This window comes from Cebus imitator, unplaced genomic scaffold, assembly GCF_001604975.1.
Source record: "Cebus imitator isolate Cc_AM_T3 unplaced genomic scaffold, Cebus_imitator-1.0 Scaffold410, whole genome shotgun sequence".
NCBI lineage: Eukaryota > Metazoa > Chordata > Mammalia > Primates > Cebidae > Cebus > Cebus imitator.
The window spans coordinates 694,131-715,902 of record NW_016107725.1 but is presented as its reverse complement, the minus strand read 5'-3'; the positions used below and the strand labels follow the sequence as shown (position 1 = coordinate 715,902).

Here is a 21,772-nt window from a genome sequence, read left to right as displayed (position 1 = left end):
TTTTTGAGGTAGAATCTCACTCTGTCACCTAGGCTGGAGTGCAGTGGCACTATCTGGGCTCATTGCAGCGACTTCCTGAGCACAAGTGATCCTCCCACCTCAGCCTCCTGAGTAGCTGGGGCTACAGGCATGTACCACCACGCCCAGCCAACTTTTTGTATTTTTAGCAGAGATAGATGGCTGGTCTCAAATTCCTGGACTCAGGCAATCCGCTTACCTTGACCTCCCAGCGTGCTGGGATTACACGTGTGAGCCACCGTGCCCAGCCCGCATTTTCTTTATTCAACCCACCATTGATAGGCACCTAGATTTATTCCTTGTCTGTGCTCTTATGAATAGTGTTGCAATGAACGTACAGTCCAAGTGTCTTTTTGGCAGAACAATTTATTTTCCTTTGAGTGTATCCCCAGTAATACAGTAATGGGATTGCTGGGTTGACTGGTAATTCTGTTTTTAGTTCCTTGAAAAATCTCCAAACTGCTTTCCACAGTGGCTGAACTAATTTACATTCCCATCATCAGTGTGTAAGTGTTCTCTTTTTCTCTGCAACCTCGCCAACATGTGTTATTTTTTGACTTTTTAATAATAGCCGTTCTAACTCATGTGAGATGGGATCTCATTGTGGTTTTGATTTGCATTTCTCTGGTGATCAGTGATGATGAGCATATTTTTCATCCGTTTGTTGGCTGCTTCTGTGTCTTCTTTTGAGAAGTATCTTGTTCATGTCCTTTGCCCACTTTTTAATGGGGGTTGTTTTAGTTTCTCAATGATTTGTTTGAATTCCTTGTGGATTCTGAATATTATTTCTTTGTCAAATGCATAGCTGGCAAATATTTTTCCCATTCTATTGGTTGTTTACTTTGTTTATCGTTTTTTGTTGGTGTTTTCTTTGTTTTTTTCTGTGCAGAAGCTCTTTAGTTTAATTAGATAATGATCAACCCCAGTTCTCATCTGGGGAAGTCACCTACTCTTTCTAAGCCTCAGTTGCTTCATCTGCAAAATGAGGAGAATGGCAGAACCTACTAGCCCAGCATCATAGAATTTTTCTGCAGATTCTGCATGGAGCTACTGCATATGACACACTCTACCATGATAGCAGACAGAGTCGGCCCCAGTAAATGTGGTCTGCAGCAGCTATCCCTGAGATTGGCAGCAGCAGCCGCAGCAACCCTGCCACCCTTGCAGCAGCTTGGCAGTTTCCTGGGCCAGCTCTTGCCTGCAGCCCTGGATCGTTTATGTTCGCTCACCTAAATGCCCTGTCTGCCTTCTTCCTCTAACTCTGGGCAGCTCACCTTGCCTTCCAACAAACAGAGACACCAGGACCCTCCTGGTGATTCTATCACTGTTCATGATTCTCTCCCTGCTCAATGCCCTCTCCTCCTCCATTTCCGGCTCCTAGCAGGGGCAGACCCTCCACCTTCTTCATCTCCCTGCACGTCCCTGGTCTCCTGTGACCCTCCCTTCTTGTCTAATCCCTCCTTGCAGGCTCCTTCTTGGGCCTTCACATAGGCTCTGACTTCCTGATCTTGGAGAACCCCTGTTCAGCCAACCCACCAAAGCTCCCCTCCCACCTGACCCTGCCAGACATGTCTGTGGGAACCTCCTTCTTCACCATTCATCTGTTCTTAGCCCCTTACAGCCTGGCTTTTGCCCTGAAGCTGTTGAAATTGTTTTCCCAGCCGCCTCTGATAACCCATATGAAATAACGTGTTCTCGCTGGTCCTTCTCCCCAGACTCTGTCCAACCAGCTCCTCTTTCTCAACATCATCCTTGGCTGACTTGATACTCTGATTCTTCTTTTACCTTTGTCTTCTAGTCAAGACTTCCTTGGTTGTAAGCAGAGCAATAACAAATGCACTAAGTTGTAGTTACAGGCATGCAAAAAAAAAATATTATTTTACTATTTTCTATGCTGATTTTATCTAGCGAAACTCAGCAAATGTGGCCAAATTAAGGATGTTTTATTATCTTACTTCTCCCAACATGGGAAGGGCGTGGTTCCACCACCAGTGCCAGGCTCATGTGTGGCCCGGCCTTGAAGAAAATAGGGAAGCTTGAGAAACGGGAGTACAAGCAAGCAGGGCTCTGGATTCCATGGTGCTTTCTTTGTTCAGCAGATGGGTTATGGAGGGTGCTGAGCATGGGCCTTTCAGGAGCTCTTGAGACAGGGTAACAGGGTGTGCCCGCTGACCTGAAGGAGCCAGGTGCAGGGCGGTGGGAGCCCAGAGGGAGAGGAGGAGGAAAACGCCAGCTTGGATCTGCTTAGCATCTGTTCAAGCCACAGCATTGTCCCAGCCTCACACCTCCTGTCATGGTCCCCCTCCAGCCACTCCCAGCTAAGACTTGGGCTCCAATAACATGGAGAACATGAGAAGGGGCAGACGGGAAGACAGGGAGAATGCAGTGGGGGCAGAGAATAAATGCTTCTCCCCCAGGGCCTTGGAGAAAGCATCTCCAGGAGATCGCCCTGCAGCGGGACTTGCAAGAAAAGAGCCCCATGTGAAAATCAACCCCCTGGCTGAGGTTTGCTTCATTTTTCTGAAAGGCAGGCAGCACTGAGAAAAGAGAAAAGCCGTCTTGTACCGGGGGTGGCCTATGTAGTTCATCCCAACAGCTGTGCATGCACCTGTGACGTTACGGGGATCAGGATGCCCCTCAGGACCCAGTTAGATCAGAAGCCTCCATCTGGTATCTCTGAACTGAAAGGTCCTGCATTGGTGAAGTTGGCTGGAAAAGTTTACTGTGGACGGTAGAGGGCAGTGACAACCATGGATGTGAACTGGCCAGCTCTTTTGAATTTGTGAGGCTGAACTTTGCCAGCAGTAGGCAGACTTGTTACGGAAAGATCCTTAAATGCTCTGTGCGGAGGGGAGGGGATGGTGGGGGGTGGGGGGTGGAGAGTGGGCAATTTGCAAACTCGGTTGCTTGCAGTCAAAAGCATCCAAAAGAAACTGCCTGGAGAAATTGAGTGTTTAATGTCAAGCATTTGTGTAAAGCCGCTACAAAGAACACCTCTTTATCACCCTGCCGTTTTTTCCTGTTCCATCAAATATGGAATGAGGTCCAGAAAAACACAGACTGATTTAACATGCTGGTCACACGGCACAACTTTGAAACGTGCCTTGGCACGAGGGGCCAACACTCTTTTGAGGCTGTTTCTTAGCTGGAGTCATTTCGGCGTTTTCACATGGGCACAACTGGCTGCTGTGCCTTCTTCATTTCCGATGTCTTTTTAGGGAAGTGATCTGCAGTTATCTCTGCGTCTGTTCAGGCCAAGTCCTCTCTCCTGTGACAGCGTCGTTCTAGTGTTGTCGTAACTGCTCCTGCTGTTTGTGTCCGTGTGTGTGTGTGTGTGTGTGTGTGTGTGTGCATGCATGTGTGCATGTGTTGTTAAAACACCATGCCCAGAATCACAGTTGAGTTTCTCTGAGCCGACTGACCATCACATGTCCTTCGTCATGCTTAGCAGTGGCGACCTGGTTAGTCCTAGGCAGGCGGTGGAGCATAGGGGTGGGTCCAAAAGAAGTCAAAGGAAGGCTGCATTCCTGGTCTCTGCAGAGCTGAGAGGCAGTAAGGGACTGAAACACCCAGTCACCAAGCCCCACGTCTGGGAGTTATCCTGGGTCCCTCCCTCTCATTCACCTCAACAGACAACCTGGCACAGAACCAGAGCCCCACAGGTTCTACCTGGGATTCTTTCTAGCCCATCTCCTCCTCTGCCTCTTTGGCCCTGCATTGGTTGAGGCCTCGCAGGTGATCATCAGTCTTCCTGACCATCTCCCCTGCCTTCCATCAGGCAGGCCCGTGCTAAGCCAATCCACGTGGCTCAGGAAGCAAGCTCACACACACACACACACACACACACACACACGTGCACACCACCCACGCATGCGCACGCACACGTGACTGGACCACGCTGCTCCTGCCGCTGATCAAATCAATTTCAAACCCCGTAACAAGCATTTCAAGTGCTTCACAATAGGCGGGCAGATGACGCTCAATCGGGGTGGATGTTATTAGCCTCCCTCCCCAGACGCCTCCCAGGGCCACGTGCTTCCAGTTACTCCTGGGGACTTGATTCCAGCCACCTTGGAATGCCCCCTTCATGGCTTCTTGCTCACTTCTCAGGCTGAGTAAAAACCCCTGTTTGGGGAGCATGGGGGAAAATTGACAGCATCTGGCCAGCCTCCTGCACCTCCGCCGCAGGAAGCCGGGTGTGTTCACTTTGACTCCCCAGCCATTGTCGCTCAGCTAATGGAGGGCGGCACTGGTTGCGGTGGGAACCCACTTCCCTCACATGTGCTGTCAGTCCGTTTTCTCCTGAGCAGCCGTGCCTTCTTCCTCTCTGGAATTTGCAAGCACACAGAGGTTTATTTTTATACCATTGCCGTGAAATGTCTGAGAAAACTCCCCAGGGCTCTTCTCAGGATGGGGCAGCCTGCCGGTCAGCACTTTCTCTTCCACACGTGCCCAGCTATGGCAGCAGAAACCCAAAGGCTGTGGGATGGATATGCTGATGTTCCGACCGCAGAGGCAGAGGGGATAGGATCCTGGGGATTTGCCAGCCGTACCTGCGACCTGATTTTCTATTTCCCAGTGAAAGAGCTTTCTCTGTTCTAGGAGCCCGAAAAGGAACAGATGTAAAAGCAAACCCCCAGCCTAATGCCAAGAGCCCTTATCACGGCCTTTATGCACATTAGAAACATGGGCCCTTCCTCCCCAAAACACAGACCTGCACCAGGGTGCGTGGCGTGTGAGTGGGGAGGGCTGGGCTTGTGCTCCGCTTCACCCCTTGGCCAGGCATCCAGGGCATGGCTGCATGACTCCACACAGTGGTCCGGGCCTGCCTCTGAGATTTGGGGCCTGGGTGGACACAGCTGGGCCACAGGTAGGAGTGGTTGTCATTTCCTGGAAAAATGTTTGTGGGTTGAAGGTTGGGCTCTGGGGAAGGGATAGAGAATGGTTCAAGGATTCCTGCCATCATGGGGAGTTCACTGCTTCTACCACACACAAATCCCAAGGAACAGATTTTTCTCCTTCCTGTAGCTCAAGATGCCCAAGGTACTGGGATCAAAGACATGGAATAATTGTCCTCGTTACAGCCACGGGCATTTCTTTTGGGCTGGGACAACAGCCTGGGACAGAGGCAAAAGAGCACAAGGTCTACAGCCAGACAGACTTGCGTTTGAGTCCTGTGTGTTCCATATTCTAGCTGCCTCACCCTGGATGCATCATTTTTATTCTAACCGTGTTACTCTGACACGGTTAGTTCAGACCCTGACACATCTGCACTTTCATCATTACACCTCAGTTGCTTTATCTCTAAAATGAGGATACTGCAGAGATGTGAAAACGTTGACAAAATGCGGCCGTCAGTCCTACATTCAGTGGAAGGTGATGGTGCCCCTAAGGTGTCAATCAAAGCAAAACAAAACAAAAGCTATAAAGTAAGAATAAAGTATAGAAAGTCATGCGCTTTTTTTTCCTGTTGATTATATTGATTCCTTTTTCTTTTCTCTTTTCTTTTCTTGGAGATGGAGTCTCACTCTATCACCCAGGCTAGAGTGCAGTGGCGCGATCTTGGCTCACTGCAACCTCTGCCGCCTGGGTTCAAGCAATTCTCCTGTCTCAGCCTCCTGAGTAGCTGGGATTATAGGCGCCTGGCTAATTTTTGTATTTTTAGTAGAGACAGGGTTTTACCATCTTGGCCAGGCTGGTCTTGAACTCCTGACCTTGTGATCTACCTGCCTCAGCCTCCCGAAGTGCTGGGATTACAGGCATGAGCCACTGTGCCCAGCTAATTCCTTTTTCAATTTCTGAAATATCAGTTTGTTTAGAAAATCATTTCTAGTGCTCCTACTTTGCTGGTCTAGCAAGTGTGGGTTGAGACTGCTTGGTGGGAGCTCACATGCTTCTGGTTTCATCCCTTTCCTTTGTTCTGGGCCTCCACTCCAAGATTAGGAGGCAGACTGTCCACTCGGATAGAACCTTGTTCTTCCTGCGTTGTAGTCTTAACTCACCACACTCTAATTGCTTGCCCATGTGTGTCTTCCTCTGGATACTGTCAGTTCCCTGAGGGCAGGCATCTCGTGGGTTCCGAGTCATCAGTCTCTCCAGTGCCTCGCAATACAGTTCAGTACAGTTCACTGAATGAATGACTCCTCCGGGCTGAACTCTAAACAGAATGTTCTCCGGGTCCTCCAACTGGGGTTCCCTTCAAGGAGACCTTCCTTTGTGGTGGGGACACATTCACACCAGGACCATCGACACAGAAGGCATGGCCAGAGGAGGAAATGGCATTCAGACCATACATCTTTTGCAAGGCTGAGAAAAATAGTTTATAAACAGAATCCAACTTAATTTTATGTTTCTCCAGGGGCAAAAGTTGTTCCCCAATGAAACTTATAGGGAGGTGCATTTGGGCTGTTTAGGGGTCAGGCTTTTTAGAAGTATTTCTGTCTGCGAATAGAGCAGGCTGCCTCAAAATGTACTGAGCTCTCTAGCAGAGAAAGTCAAGCAGAGACTGACCAGTTGCCTGTCAAAAGAAACGATGTACCAGGGATTGCTGTTACCAGAGGAGGGCTGTGGACCAGGTCACCTGTGTGCATTTGGTTCTTACGAGCTGAGAAGAGTCGGTAAATAGCAATGCATCTTTTGTGTCATCCAAACAGCCCACACTTAGAATGAGAAAATCTAGTCTTGCTCGGTCTTTGCCACTTACCAGCCTGGCGGCTGTGTTTCTACCACACACAGTCCAGGTACCCTCTGCCCTGCCTGTTTGCCAAATGGGATCCTTTGATCTCTGGCTCCTGGTTAAGTTTGGCCAGTGGAGGGACCGGCTGGCGACAAAGGAACAAGAGTGGAGGAGGAAACGGTGTTAGGCAACCTCGCTCACCACAGCTCTCACAGGTCTGATGGCTGCTCCCCCGGCTCCTTCCACCCTAGGGATGGGCCTGGCTTCCTGCTGTTGCTAGCCCAGGGGCTCTTCACCATTCTAGCATAACAACTATAGAAGCTCTTTCTTTCCCGAATGGGGCAGACAGCAAATCACCTTGAAATCAGAAGTATCAGGGCAGTCCTTGGTTCTGTTCTGTGATAGCCACTTGCCAGTTGACCAAGCTTGACAACCACTTGACCTCTTTGAACTTGAGTGTCGTAATTTTACTATGGGGGTAAAGTAACCGCTCTGAAAGCTTACTGCGAGGATTGGATGAGATCATGTAAAACCCTCCCGTTTATGGCCATACCTGTGAGGTAGCCCCTTTCGTAAACCTTCTTTAATCATCTCTATTGAGGGTGCCATCTAGTTTTTGCAAACTTCTAGCATCTCTGATCCTCAGTTTCCTCACGCGGAAAGGGGATTTTTAAAAAACCCACTTCCAAGGTGGCTGTGAGGTGAAGGTGAGCTGGGATGAATGCAGGCACCTAGCAGGGGTCACAGCAGATGCACAGGGACGGGTGAAGGTGTTACCTCTGCCTGCCTTCCACAGCCGTCCAACACGCCACCTCCTCCTGTGTGGGGCCCTACACATTCTCGCCAAGCCTGTGCTTTTGCTGACAGTTACAATTTTGTTACAGTTTGTGTTACAGTGTATTTACAGTTTACAGTTTTCTAGCCGTGTATTCTTGGTGGTTCCTCCTCAGAAAGCTGGTCCACCTGCCACACCTGCCCCTCCCCACCAGCCACTTCCTCACCCTAGATAACAAAGGTTTCCTCTCCCACCCTCCCCTCACTTCCTACCCGCAGAATATCTAGCCAGCCCTCCCTTCATCCCAGACCCAGATGAGGGGAGGTGGCCTGTGAGCAGTTCCTCCATGGCGTTCCCTGGCACCCTGTCCAGGACACAGCCTTGGGTGAAAAGAGTGGGACCACGAACATGTCAGAGGACACCCCACTGTGAACCTTCTTGTTTCAAAACAGACAGTGGAAGTAAGCAGTGGAAATCCAGAACCTTCCTGATTAATGCAGACACATGAGAGATTGTTTTTCTTGGTTTTAAATATTGCTCAACTACACAATGTTTGTGGCTATAATCGCAGCATGCATAATATATTGTGCTGCACTTAAACCTCTTCACACCTTTCATCATACCTTCCCGTGTTTCTGGACGGTCTTCACAGTGGTTGCTGTCAGTGCTGTGGAATAGCCACTCAGGAAATTAACATTCAGGATTTACAAAGTCACTCACCATTATAGTCAACTTTGCATGGGTAGCTCTTACTTCCTTCCACTGAATAATTTCCTTACTACAGCCCAGCAGCAGGATGATCACCTGGGGGAGTGTGAGCAAGTCCACACTCCCTCATCTGGGTCACCATATTGTTTTCTTTTTTTTTTGAGACAGTCTCACTCTGTCACCTAGTGCAGTGGCGCGATCTCAGCTCACTGCAACCTCTGCCTCCCAGATTCGAGTGATTCTCCTGCCTCAGCCCCACTAATAGCTGGGATTATAGGCATGCATCACCACACCTGGCTTATTTTTGTATTTTTATTAGAGATGGGGTTTACCCATGTTGGCCAGGCTGGTCTCGAACTCCAGACCTCAGGTGATCCACCTGCCTTGGCCTCCTAAAGTGCTGGGATTACAGGCATAAGCCACCATGCCTGGTCCACCATATTGTTTTCTGAAAAGGTTGTGCCATACACACTTCCCCAACACAGTGTGACCATGGTAGTTTCAATGCAAAGCCACCTTGTTAAACATATTTTTACCAGCCTCGCAGTTCAAATATTATACTTCAAAGGTGTTTTAGTTTACATTTATTTTGATTATTTTAATGGCGAGATGTTTCCCTAACTTGCTTATTACAGCTATTATATATATATGTTATTATATATAGATTATGTGTACATATAGTATAGGTGTATTTGTCCTTTATTTATTGCTTGAATTGCCTGTTCATATGCTTTAAATTGATTTGTGGGCTGGGAATAATGTCTATTAATGATTTGAGTTGCATAGTACCGCTAATAATTTTTTTGCCTGTCCTTGTTAATGATGTTTACAATTGAAGAGGATCCCGTCATTTTTTGGCTCAGAGCTATAGAGTTCACTTTCCCTTGAGAACAACCCCATCTTGAAACATAAAGCAGCCATTTCCCCCAACAAGTCATTTCTTCCCCAAATGCAGCAACGCCCCTTGGAGTGAGTAGTATCAGGTCAGTCCCTGGCTCTGTTCTGTCACAACCACTTGCCAGCTGGCTGACCTTGACAATCACATAACCTCTTTGAACTTCAGTTTCTTAATTTTAATATGGGGGTAGAGTAACACTATGAACGCGTAGTGTGAGGATTGGATGAGCGAATGTAAACACTGGCCCGTTTATGGCTAAGCGTTAGCTGAAGCCAACTGCTTCATTCAGCATTAAACCCAACTGCTTTTCTGAATTTGCCTTAAAATATTTGTTCTGTGATATCTTTTGACCCTGCATAAAATAAATTTACATGTCAAAATTGATTTCTTAAATAGTTGAGTATGGTAACCTTAACATGAAATGCAGCGTCTGGAGTCTTGATTTAGGGCATTGAAAAGAAAATAATATAATTTAAAATGGAAAACAATGTAGACCTCCATCGGCTGTCACCCACCCTGCCTCTGAGGTGTGGGAGAAGTCCTGGCTTAGCCCTACGGGCACCCCTTCTGTTCTTTGTGACCCTCCTTGTTATCTTCTTTCACAGGCAGCTTCAGCAACAGCAGGCAGAGTTGGAAGTACACCAGAGAGATGGACTGTCATCGTATGACTTATCCCAGGTGACTTTCTGGAAAACCCTTTCCCTGTTGGAATTGTCTCCAACCCAATGGACTGGGGACTCAATTCAGCCCTGAGCTTGAGCCCCTCAGCCCAAAGGGTGCTGTTGCCCCATCCACCCACTACAATGCAAAGAGCAGACCTACAGGTCCCCTGGGGGTCTGCTGCTGTCACTCCTGCCTACAGAATTAAGCCATGAAGAATGTGTGAGGACAGGGGAAGAACCAGGGGCCACAGTCAACCCAAGGGCTGAAGGACATTTCTGAGGACTGTGCATGACCTCTAGTGCAGACATGCTCAGAAGCCAGCAAGAGCAGCTTCTGATCCCCTTGGCCCCTGGCTTCCTGGCCATTTCCCCACCTCTGTCTGTGTCCTCTCCTTCCTCAATGCGCCTCTTCCTGTCATGCTCTGAGCCTCCCTCTTCTCCAGCTCTGCCTCCTTTCCTTCCTCTGTCTCCTCCTTTCTCTTCTCACTGCTTCTGGTTGCTGGCCAGACGGAATCCACGGGGGTTGATATTTGTTCCCTTTCCTAAGTGAAACATGGTGTCCCCTTTTTCTGATATTTAGAGTAAGTTGACTGTTGTTCATTTCTCTCTCTAAGAAAGTAATCAGGGTGACTCTGTTGTCCTTGCTGTGACCTTCAGTTCACCCGCCCTCTGGCTGTTCTTGGCTTTCACAAATAGAAAAGCTTCCCACCTGATAAAGTGTTCCAGCTCATTATGCCAGTGATTCCAGAAGGAGGGGCCCTGATGAAGGAGGGCTGCTGGCTCCTGGGGACGCGTGTTCTGTGCCTTATGCATGAGTTGCTGTTGTGTTTTAATGCACAAATAGGTCCCCGTGCCCAACCTACCAGCCGGTGTTCATGAGGCCGGGAAGTCTGTGGAAAAGGCAGATGCAATCTTCTCCCAGGAAAGAGATCCTCGGTTTGCTGAAATGTTTGCAGGAATCAGTGCATGTAAGTTTCCAAATGGCACTGAGGTTTTGAGAGTGTGGGGTATACAGCTGCTTTCAGGCCATCTACAGACAGCCACTCTTAGAAAGAGGGGGCCACGGAATGTGAGTTTTGAGTAACCATGGTAGGGTGTAAAAATACGTGAGTTGGAATGAATTCTCTCTACTGCTAACCTTGCCTCTTATATATCAATTACCCAGGGTAACCAACCTGGGGCCTGGCAGCTCATCGTTAAAATGTGAGCAGTTGGAACAAATGAGCCACAAATTCCATTGTGCTGTTTAGTTTTATTAAGCCAAGACATGTCTCTGTAAAAAGTTGCAATCCAATCCCTAACACGGAGGACCACATTTTAAAATCAAAATACACAGTAAAAAAGAGAAACAAAAATGATCCTCTATCCTACCACCTGGATATAACTGTTTTTAACTTTTTAAAGTATGTTCTATCTTTTTCTACACATATGTATTCTTTTTTTACATGAAATTGAGCTCACAGGAACTTACTTTTTTCACGAGTTTATTATGAACATATTTCCAGATTATTAGACAACCTACGTCTTTTTTGTCACTTGCGTAGAGTTCACAGGATTGATCCTCTCTGGTGGTCATTAGGCTGTCTACCTATGTCAGTACTGCTATTAGAGGAGACGGTGTGGTTCTAACTTAAGGTGTCACATGGGGCTGGAGTGTCCGGCTGCCTCATTCTCCCACTCAGATTACCACTGAAATTAACAAAATGTAAAATTTGGAAAGATCTTTGTTGGTTCCCAAATCAGAAGAAAGATTCTATTTTCATGTGGTCAAGGAATTTTGACAAGATACACTGGAGTCAGGATGAGTGGAGGGGAGAAACCAGTTAGCTTGTGAAGAGGAAGCAGGGGGATCTCTGTCGCTGGAGGGAAGCCTGGTTGTGTCCGCCTGGGGCTAACAAGCTGAAGACAGCGAAGCCCGAGGTGAAGACAGATAGGTCTGTGGCAGGAGGGAAGGGAGCACACCTCGGCCCTCTTGATGCCAGCATGTTGGTGGAAGGTCAGAGCCTCCGGGAGCTGGAGCTGCCTCCTGTGAGAGCAGTGAGTGCCAACACAGCACCAAGTCCCGTTGTCAGCACACAACAAAAAAACGACCCCTCAGCACAACGGGGGAGCCCCCCGCTCTTGGCTCCCATGGCCACCCAAATGTGCCATCCACCCACATCCGTATTTCCTCAATTTTTCTAGAGAAATATCATTTCATCCAATAAGAGGAGACAACAGCATGTCGAAAAGGTTTCTTTCTTCTCTAGATAAGCCTGAAATATTTGACCAGAGACCCACAGCATCTTGGAGAAATCCAAACATAGACACTTGTCGATAAAGCTAGCAAAACAGAAAAAAAAAAAAAGAAAGAAGAGGAGAAAGGGTCCAAAGGAAGGAATGAGAACAAATGTCCTCCTTTGGAAACGAGTTTTTCTGATAAAGAGGAGAAGGTTCAGAGAATCTTCAGTATCTCTTCTCTAGGTGATTCCAGGCCGTGCTGCACGTCTGAGAATGAGTTATTTGATGTGGGGAAGGTAGTGTTTAATAAAGTGGGTCAGCACAAAGCAGGCTAGTGTTATAGAAATCCAAGTCAGTGAATTAGAAACGTGAATTTTCCCAAAATACAAAAACTTGAGTTTTTCAAGTGAAAGAGCTCAGTGAATACCAGACAAAAATTTCAAAGAAACTCACACCTAGACATAATCTGTTTTATTTACCTGTTTAAATTTGAAGAAAGGAAGAAAAATCCTGCAAACATTGAGATTTAAAAAATTACCTTACTTACAAAGGGAAATCGTTTGCTAACCTTCACCAAGATATTAAATGCCAGAAGTCTTGGGAAGGTGGTGGGGATGGGGGTGGGAGCACAGGAATAAATAGAGAATTAGGAAGAATATATGACCCTGAAATTTTCCACCAGCCAAGCTGCTTTCCTATTTGGAGGACAACAGAAAGATGTTCACAAACATACGCTGTCTACATATTCTTCTTGCAAAAAAACAATTTGTAAAATTTTACTTGTTTATGAAATGAATCAAAATACAGAACACAAGAATGGAAGTGATAGGTTGGAAAAGCAGTGAGGATGAAAAATGAAACTAATACAACTGAAAATTAACATAAAAATTATTAGAAGATACAAAACACAGAAACATTAAATAAAAATTAGAGTCTAAAACCTCAAATCAAGAAATTCAAAGATTTCTTCACCAAAGATCCAGACTCGTTTTGGAGTGGGGGTAGTATTAATAAATAGATAAAGATTTATCATCAGTGAACATCAAGAATGAAAATATGTTGACTCCCAATCAGTAGCTCCTGAAGAATATGCTGCCAAAATATGATGTAATGAAAACAAGCTGAAACCTAAAAGAAGGGGTGGCAGAGACGCTCTGCAAACCCAAGAAGGAAAGTAGGATTGTCAGTGTCGCCAAAGAAAAATTCAAACTGTTCAGTGGGCAAAGAGGCTTATTTTATTTAGATAGAAGATGTTAGAGACTGTAGGGATGAGATGGGTAGACATCTGAAGATTCTGGGGCACTGAGGGGGCATTTTGGAGAGCCCCGGACACCCTCAATGACCAAGGGAGGGACAGCTGTCACACTGGAGCCTGCTGTCTAGCACACTGTGACCATTCATGTTCCCACTCCTGTTTCTCCACCTAAAGTGAAGATACTGATGTCATAAACATTGAAATATATGAAAGCCAAAATAATTCAAGTCACAGCAAGAGGCTGATAAAGCCATATTATAGTGAAATATTTCAGTAGGCCTTTCTCCATGTTTAACAGGTCACATAGATCAAAATAATAAAATGGAGAAAGATATAAAAGACTGAAAACTAGAGTCAAATATCTTCAAATACAATTATATATAATATTATAATACATATTATTGCATATAATTTTATACCCTTCAAATGTTCCGGAGCAGTTAAAAAGAAAATGTGTTTCTGATTTACCCAAACCACAAAAAAACTTAAACACACAAGGAAAAAAAATGGGTTGCATTAAGTTTATTTTTTTATTTTTTTGAGATGGTGTCTCATTCTGTTGCCCAAGCTAGAGTGCAATGGCGCAGTCCTGGCTCACAACAACCTCTGCCTCCCGGGTTCAAGTGATTCTCCCTGCTTCAGCCTCCTGAGTAGCTGGGATTACAGGCGTGTGCCACCATGACAAGCTAATTTTTTAATTTTTTTAGTAGAGACAGGGTTTTGCCATGTTGGCCAGGCTGGTCTCGAACTTTTGACCTGAGGTGATCTGCCCGCCTGGGCCTCCCAGAGTGCTGGGATTACAGCCATGAGCCGCCACACCCAGCCTGCATTAAGTTTAGAGTCAAGAGAAGTACCTAAATCTGCCTTCTTCCTGCAAGGTTGAGCCTCAGCTCTCCCCTACACCAATCTTGCTCTTTATTCCCAAGATTCAGGATGTTATGATTGGGTTAGACGGACACGGGCACACCCGGGAGCTCGAGCTCCTTTCATCCTGTAAGGATTTTCCACTGCCTTACAGCGGTCACTGCAGCGGAAGGAAAGGGACCGTGAAAACTGCTCAGTGGCTCCTTTTTATTAAAGCCTCACAGAAGTTGTCTCCATGCATGGGAGTCAGCACATGGTCCCGGCAGCCTGGTCTCTCGACCCCAAGCCCATGAGCCTGAGCGTTTATCACTGCTCATGGCCACGCAGAGGGACCTACCCATTCGGCCCCCCATCACCACCAGCAAGCCAGATACAGGAGCAGACACGGGGGCTGCCTGGGCGCAAAATAATCGCCATGTAACTGACCTTTATTTCCTTTATTCCAATATCTCATTGTGGTGAACATCTTAGAGACTGTAGGGATGAGATGGGCAGACATTTGAAGATTCTGGGGCACTGAGAGGGCATTTCAGAGAGCCCTGGGCACCTTCGATGACCGAAGGAGGGACAGCTGTCACACTGGAGCCGGCTGCCTAGCACACTGTGACCCTTCGTGCTCCCACTCCAAACCACACAAAGCACCTTCTTCCTTGTGGAGCAGCCAGCAGGGTCTTGAGCCCGTTTCTTCAGCCTCTCCCTGTGGGTGAGCCGACTCTGCTCACCATTCCGCGGTGGCAGAAAATCATGCGTTATTGCACCTCCTGGCCAGGGGCTGAGTGTTTTCAGTGTTAGAGGAGCTCAGTCTTTCAAAGAAACCCTAGTGGAAAGCCAAGACACACAGGTCTGGGGCTGTGCCCTGGACATCACCTGCTGCGGCACCTGCTGTGTGAGGATGGCAGGGGTAGTCGAGTTCCAGGGCTGTGGGAAGACCTCTGGGCTTGCATTCATGTTCTGGGCCCTCTCTTGCTGGCTTGGGGCTTTGGACAAGCCACGCCTCACCTTTCTCATCTGTAACAAACAATAGCAAACTTTTAATTGTTTGAACTCACTGAATTCTCCATACAGCCCTCTGGGGAAGATACAATTATTCTCACCTCCTTTCTGTTAGGCAACTGAGGCAGGGGATGAGTAAATAACAGTCCAAGGTTGCACCTCTTACCTTGGAGCTGGGTTGCAGACCCAGAGAGCTGAGCTCAGAGCCCATCCTCTTCACGGGTACCCTGTGCTTCCTCACTCACAACTAGAGGACCTGGAATCCCTACCCTGCCGGGTTGGAAAGATTGGATAAAATAAAACAAACTCTCATAATTTTTTTTTTTTTTGAGGCAGAATCTTGCTCTTGCTCAGGCTGGAGTGCAGTGGCGTGATCTCGGCTCACTGCAGCCTCTGCCTCCTGAGCTCGAGTGATTCTCCTGCATCAGCCTCCCAACTTGTTGGGAGATGCCCGCCACCACGCCTGGCTAATTTTTGTATTTTTAGTGGAGATGAGGTTTCACCATGTTGGCCAGGCTGGTTTTGAACTCCTGATCTCAGGTGATCTGCTCGCCTCAGCCTCCCAAAGTGCTGGGATTACAGATGTGAGCCACCGCACCTGGCCTCATTCATTCTTTTAGTCTTTCCCACTCTTCAAGCAGCCTGTGGCCTAGCCTGGGGGTCAAGAATAAGAGCCCAGTGCCCTCATGCCAGGGAGGCTCCAGGGGAGACGAGGAGGCAGGAGGAGAGGCAAGGCCGAAGAGACTGTGTACAGGTGGACTGCCCCGACTCCCATCCTCCTGTCCCTGTGCCCACCCCTGCACCTGTTCTTGGGGCAGCCACCTCAGTGGTCTACAGAGCAGGGAACCTTTGCATGTAACGCCCGCTCTGCTTTTCCTAGCGGAGAAGAAGATGATGAGCTCAGCCTCTGCAGCAGGGACCCAGCAGATCTACTCCCAAGGAAGCCCATTTCCCTCCGGACACTCCGGGAAGGCCTTCAGGTATGTGCCGGCAAGGGGGTACAATGGCTTGGGAAGATGCTCCCTCGACAAGAAAGCCCTGGGTCTCAGAACACAGCTCTGTGGACTGTAAGCATGAGTTGGTGGTTACCAGTGCTCAGGTCCTGGGCGAGACTGAGGGTTCCGGTGGCTCTGCTTCTGCTCTGTGAGCCCTCCATGAGCTGCCATAGAGTCCTGGTGTCAGTTACTCTTTCTTGGATGTGAACAGCACCAGCCACTGTGTTCTGTAGCAGTGATTGGGAGAGGGGAATGAGTTGCCTCTAGCCAGGATCCAAGCAAGGTGGGGCTGGGTACAGCTGACAAGGTACCAGGAGTATCCTGCCATCTGCCACCCAGAGGCCACGGCCAAGTTCAAGGAATAGTGGGCAGCTCAGTCCATCATGCCTGGGCCTCATCCTAAAGGGCACTCGAGGCAGGGTGTCCAACCTTCCCAAGGCGTGCTTCTTAGCATCAAGGGCATCTGGTAGGTCATTGAGGAAGCCCTCGCATCATCACTGGAGGTGAGGCTGGCTCTGCTGACTTCTGGAGCCAGGAGCATACAAGAGCAGCCAGAGAAGAGGTTGACAGCTCTTGGGGAGGGTGTGTGGGCACTCACCTGTGCCCACCGAACACCCTAAATTCCCTAGGAGAAGCGTCTCAGACCCCATGCTCAGCAGGGCAGGGCTCCTCCAGTGAGGTTGACCAGAGCCTAAGCACAGCTTCCAGATACAGGCACAGACCAGGAAGGCAGGTGGGGTTTTCCACCCAGAGAGAGGGCCCTGCCAAGGGACTGCCCTAGCCATAAGGAATGCGGGTCTCTCTTCCACGCTGCTTTGTGGCCACCCTCCTGGAGAAGCAGCATGTAGCTCAGCAGCCGTGGCCCAGATTAGCAGTCACAGCAATGACTCTGGCCACGCCTGCAGCGGAGTCTCGCTGAATTGTACACTGCTCTGAGGTTCTGGGGAGCTCTGGCCGCAGGCAGCGGCTCTGGTCTGGGGACAACAGACAAGACAGCAGCTCTGAGTGAGCAGCCCCTAAGCCATCGTCACTGCAGCTGGCACTCTGCTGAGCAATACTCAAGCCCTCTGGACTTCTCTTGGCCGCTGAGTTACTCAGCTACTCAGCACGCATTGACAACAGTCCATGCTGCACCCAGTGCCAGCCCTGCCCGGGTGCTCATGTTCATGGGGTCCTCGTGACACTTGCTGCTTGTCCTCCACTCTGGACAAAGGGGATCAGGGAGGGTGCGGCAGCAGGAGCAAGGAGGGGACAGTACAAAGGTGAGGGGACAGTCCATGGTGGCATGACTCTTCAGCTAGGTCTGAAAGCAGAAGTCAGGTTCTGCCTCCTGACCAAGGCGGAGGCGCAGGGGCCTGAGGAGTGTGCTGGTGAAGGCTGGGAAGAGGCGTTGCTAGGGGAGGCTACACTAATGGGAGAAACAGAGGATGCAACTGCAGCAGCCGTGGGGGCCATGCTGCGGAGGACACCATCACTGATGACGTTTGGGAGAAGAGTGAGGCTGCAGACAGTGCTGGGGCGGATGGTCCAGCGCGAGGCGCAGAGCCTGGGTGAGGCTATTGTCGTAGAACCCAAAATGTAGGGTGCACAGGGCAGTGATGAGTGAAGGGGCAGCTGGCAGCATGGGGAAGGAGTTCAGGGAGTGTCCGAGCACCTGTGCAGAGCCTAGCATTGGGGGAGGCACTTGCTGAGCTCTAGTCTATAAAATGAATAAGTAACTCTGTGAATTAAAGGATGCCTGTCGGGGCTTAAAGCCTGTGGAATGGGCAGAATTTCCTACAAGTCTGAAGGGTCTGAGCTGGCTTGGGATGTGCTAGGCTGCGGGATGAAGGACCCTGAGGCCCAGCACAGCCATAGGGAGCCCTGGGCCACTTGCAGAATGGTGCCGCTGGCACCCCAAGTGCATCCTCACCCACAGCCCTCCCACTCTGGTCCCGCCAGTTTTGACCCCTGCCTGTCTGTACTGAGGCAGGCAGCTGTAGCCCAGAGGCCCCCAGGGAGGGCTGTACAGAAGGGCTGGCCCTTTGCCCCAAGAAGCCCATCCCTTTCAGCCAAGGCGCCTTTCCTACTGGCCGTCAGTGCTACAGCGGTCTTCATCCATCAGTGTTTTGGGGAGGACACCGAGGGCTGGGGGTCTGTGGGAGAGGGCTCTACTAGACATTAGTGACCAGAAAATGTCCTGTGAAGCAATATTTTCACCAGGGAGGAGAATGGGAAAGGAGCCCTTACGTTAAATGAGGGACTGATTGTAGACTGATGGAAATGGTGGCTCCTTTATACAAGCGACTGAACTGTTTTACAACGATCAGCACCAGAACATCTCTGACATTCTTGGTTTCTCCCTGTTTTAAAAGGGATCAGACAGCATAGGAAACTTATTAGAATGCAATAATAAAATTGTAGCCAGTCTCTCGCCTGCCTTTAACACGGAGCTGAAAATCCACCTGGACCAAAAGCCTTCTGTGATGAGCCCCCTTCTGCCCTACCTGACGGATTCATGGGCACCCAGCGCACTACCCTGCATGCTGAGCTCGTCCCAAGGAGGCAGGAGGAGGGGCCTGACACAAAGTAAAAGCCTGCCCACCGCCTTTTAGTCTTTGATGAGCTTCTCGTGTAATCGACATAGCCTGGAAAACCTCATGGAAGAAGTGCCTGGTGGTACAGACAGTGCCTGCTGAGGAGCTAAGCCGGGTCAGAGATTGAGCCTGCAAAGGGCATGCAGAGAGCAGGGCATACAGCAGGGGCCTAATAAAGACACATTAAGTTAAGTCGAAGGTGAACTGAAGGTGGGAGAGGTAAGCTCTGGGTAGCAGGACTAGGCCCCTTCCAGCAGGTATTCATTGAAAAGCTTTTCCATTTAGCACTGGTGGCCTGCAACCTATTTCCTGAATCCTTAAGCTTCCTGAGTGCCCCAAAGGAACAAATTAACCAGAGCACAAAGGAGTGAGTGAACACCGAGACTGATTTTTATTCTAAGAAGCTTCTCTCTTTCTGGGAACCAAATCATCTGTTGAGAGCAGAGGATGCACAGGCGTAGGATAGGGGCTGAGGAGCGTGCGGGAGACCCTGGAGGACGAGGAGAGGAAGTACCAGCCATGGCAGGACCACTCAGCAGGGCGGAGGAAGCCCTGCAGGGAGAGGAGGACAGCTGAGGGGCTCTGAGGCTCACCATGTGTTAGTCATTTTCTCTAGTGACACAGTGGCATGCTGCATGGAGAGCCAGGAAGGTGGCCCAGGGCGGATTACGTGGCTGGCTGGGCAAGTGGACTCACGCAAACCAAATGCTTCCTCGGGATAAATGTATTTTCCTCTTTTCTAGCTCTTCCGTGGTTCACGTGCCTGGAGTGAATGATATTCAGTCCTCCTCTTCCACGGGCCAGAACATGTCCCAAATCTCCCGGCAGCTAAACCAGAGTCAGGTGGCGTGGACAGGGAGTCGTCCGCCCTTTCCGGGACAGGTATGGGCATCTGTGAGGGCCTCTCCCCCGGGTGCCAAGGAGGCAGAGCATTCCGGGAAATGCCTTCTTGTTTGGATTGCGGTTCTGGGGATCGGTCAGCTCCTAGGTGGCACCAACCACCCTAACAGCAGCTGGGTACTCAGGAGCGCCAGCCACCCTCAGGGCACTCCGAGAGCCACACCGCATGTGACGTCAGCAGCTGTTTCCCTTTATAGTCATGCCCTGGGGCAGCTGGCAGGAAAAGGTACTGCAGGTAGAGCCCCCCATCAAGAATGAGCCCCTCACTACTCTGGACCTCTGACTGCTCCTGCTCCAGGAAGGCATAAAAACACCCACCCTTGTGATACCCCCGACCCCCTCGTAGTCACTATGAGGGTAGGTGTTGATTGGGCCGAGGGAGTTCTGGGTGTTTATAATGCCAAGGACTTGGTAACCAGACGCCAGAGGGCCCGGATCCTTGTAGCCCTGGGGAGTAACTTCAACCACCGCCCCAAACATCCCGCACTTCCTGAGCCTCACACACGGGGCTGATCCCAGGCCTGTGCCCAGCCAGAGAAGAGGGCCATGGGGAGTCACTATCAACTCAGAGCAGGCACTGCCCCTGTGAGCAGCCTGGGGCATGGGTGGGGGCGGGGTCTGCTGGTGATGCTTTCCGTCTCTGCTTTGTCCTGATTGTAGCAACTCCCATCTCAGTCCAGCAAGACCCAGTCGTCTCCCTTTGGGATTGGAACAAGCCACAGCTACCCAGCAGACCCCTCTTCCTACAGCCCCCTCTCCAGCCCAGCCACCTCCTCGCCAAGCGGGAACGCCTACTCCAGCCTTGCCAACAGGACTCCGGGGTTCGGTAGGTGGGAACGAGGGGGAGAGGTTCTGAGAAAGCCAGCAAAAACGCTTTCTGAACATCCTGAAGTCAGGAGGCTGAACCCCAGCTCTCAGGTACCAGAACAAGGTCTGGAGGTTTCCGAGCGCCTCCTCTCTCTCTGGCTATGGGGAGGCCTAAGGTGATCCTAAGAGACCGGGGGCGTAGGCCTTGGGTTTTTGATTTGACTTTATCGTTTTCAAGGCACTGGGACTGTGTTCTTGTGTGTGATGTGATCTGAATACATTTTAACCCATTATGGCCCCTAGCAAGGATTTCCAGGTCCTCCAAGTCAAAAACATTATAGGCTTGTTTCAAGAAACTAGAGCATAGCTATAGAGACAATCAATTGCATAAATAACCCTGTAAAGTTTTCTCTCTTTTAAATATTAAAAACACCTATCTTAGCCTTGTTAGTGGGGCCTCAGGCCTTAGAGGACTAAGGAACCACTGTGTCCCGTGCATTTCTGAGGATCGCAGGCCTTGCCCACTCTCTGCGTGTTTAGAGACCTCCTCAGCATGTCTCCCAGGGCCGGGGCTCCACTCCACTTAGGACAGGCTCGGAAGGAACCCACGGTCCTGGTAAGAAGACTGAGCTGCTGCCTGCTTTCTCACAGTGAGGTCACTGGGTGACACCAAGCAGTGTGGTTCATAGAGCTTTTCTCTACAGAATTGATTCCTCAGATGAGCGTGAAGCTGGGCTCACACACCTGAATTTCCCCGTGGCAAGTGAAAAGCTTCCATTACAGTTGCTTGTCTATCAGCCTTACGAAAAATGCTGTGCAGGCCGGGCGCGGTGGCTCACGCCTGTAATCCCAGCACTTTGGAAGGTCGAGGTAGCGGATCACTTGAGCCCAGGAGTTCAAGACTAGCCTGGGCAACATGGCAAAATCCTGTCTCTATAAATAATAATAATAATAAGGCAGGTGTGGCAGTGCATGATTCTCAGTTCCAGCTTCTCAGGAGGCTGAGGTAGAAGGATCATTTGAGCCCAGGACGATGAGGCTGCAGTGAGCCATGATCACACCACTGCACTCCTGGTGTGACAGAGTGAGACCCTCTCTGAAAAAGCAAAAAAACAAAAGAAAGTAGAATGCCATGCGGAGCCCCTAGCGCATAATGGGAAGTTGTCATCTGCTGGCCAACTCCCCCACCTCCTCCGCTAACAGTGGCACGTCTGCCCCACTCAGCCCAAGGTCTTGGGGCACAGCGCTTCCTGATGCCATGCTCGTCCCTCCAGCCTCTGTCCCATCTACTTCAGCACAGCACTTCCTGATGCCATGCTTGTTCCTCCAGCCTCTGTCCCATCTACTTGCAGCACAGCACTTCCTGATGCCATGCCTGTCCCTCCAGTCTCTGTCCCATCTACTTCAGCACAGCGCTTCCTGATG

The 21,772-nt window shown here is 49.6% G+C and overlaps 1 protein-coding gene across 6 annotated transcripts in view; it reads left to right on the top strand.

Annotated features, from left to right (window-relative positions):
• ARNT2 (aryl hydrocarbon receptor nuclear translocator 2) overlaps positions 1-21,772 on the top strand; it is a 188,331-nt gene that overhangs the window by 147,841 nt on the left and 18,718 nt on the right. For 4 of the 6 annotated variants that reach the window (XM_017509188.2, XM_017509192.2, XM_017509191.2 and 1 more), the window contains exons 13-17: positions 9,681-9,753; positions 10,582-10,705; positions 15,950-16,049; positions 19,384-19,522; positions 20,201-20,366. In XM_017509188.2, coding sequence (XP_017364677.1) covers positions 9,681-9,753; positions 10,582-10,705; positions 15,950-16,049; positions 19,384-19,522; positions 20,201-20,366 — 602 coding nt within the window. The remainder of the gene's footprint in view (positions 1-9,680; positions 9,754-10,581; positions 10,706-15,949; positions 16,050-19,383; positions 19,523-20,200; positions 20,367-21,772) is intronic. The other 2 variants (XM_017509189.2, XM_037731588.1) reach the window with 1 other exon arrangement.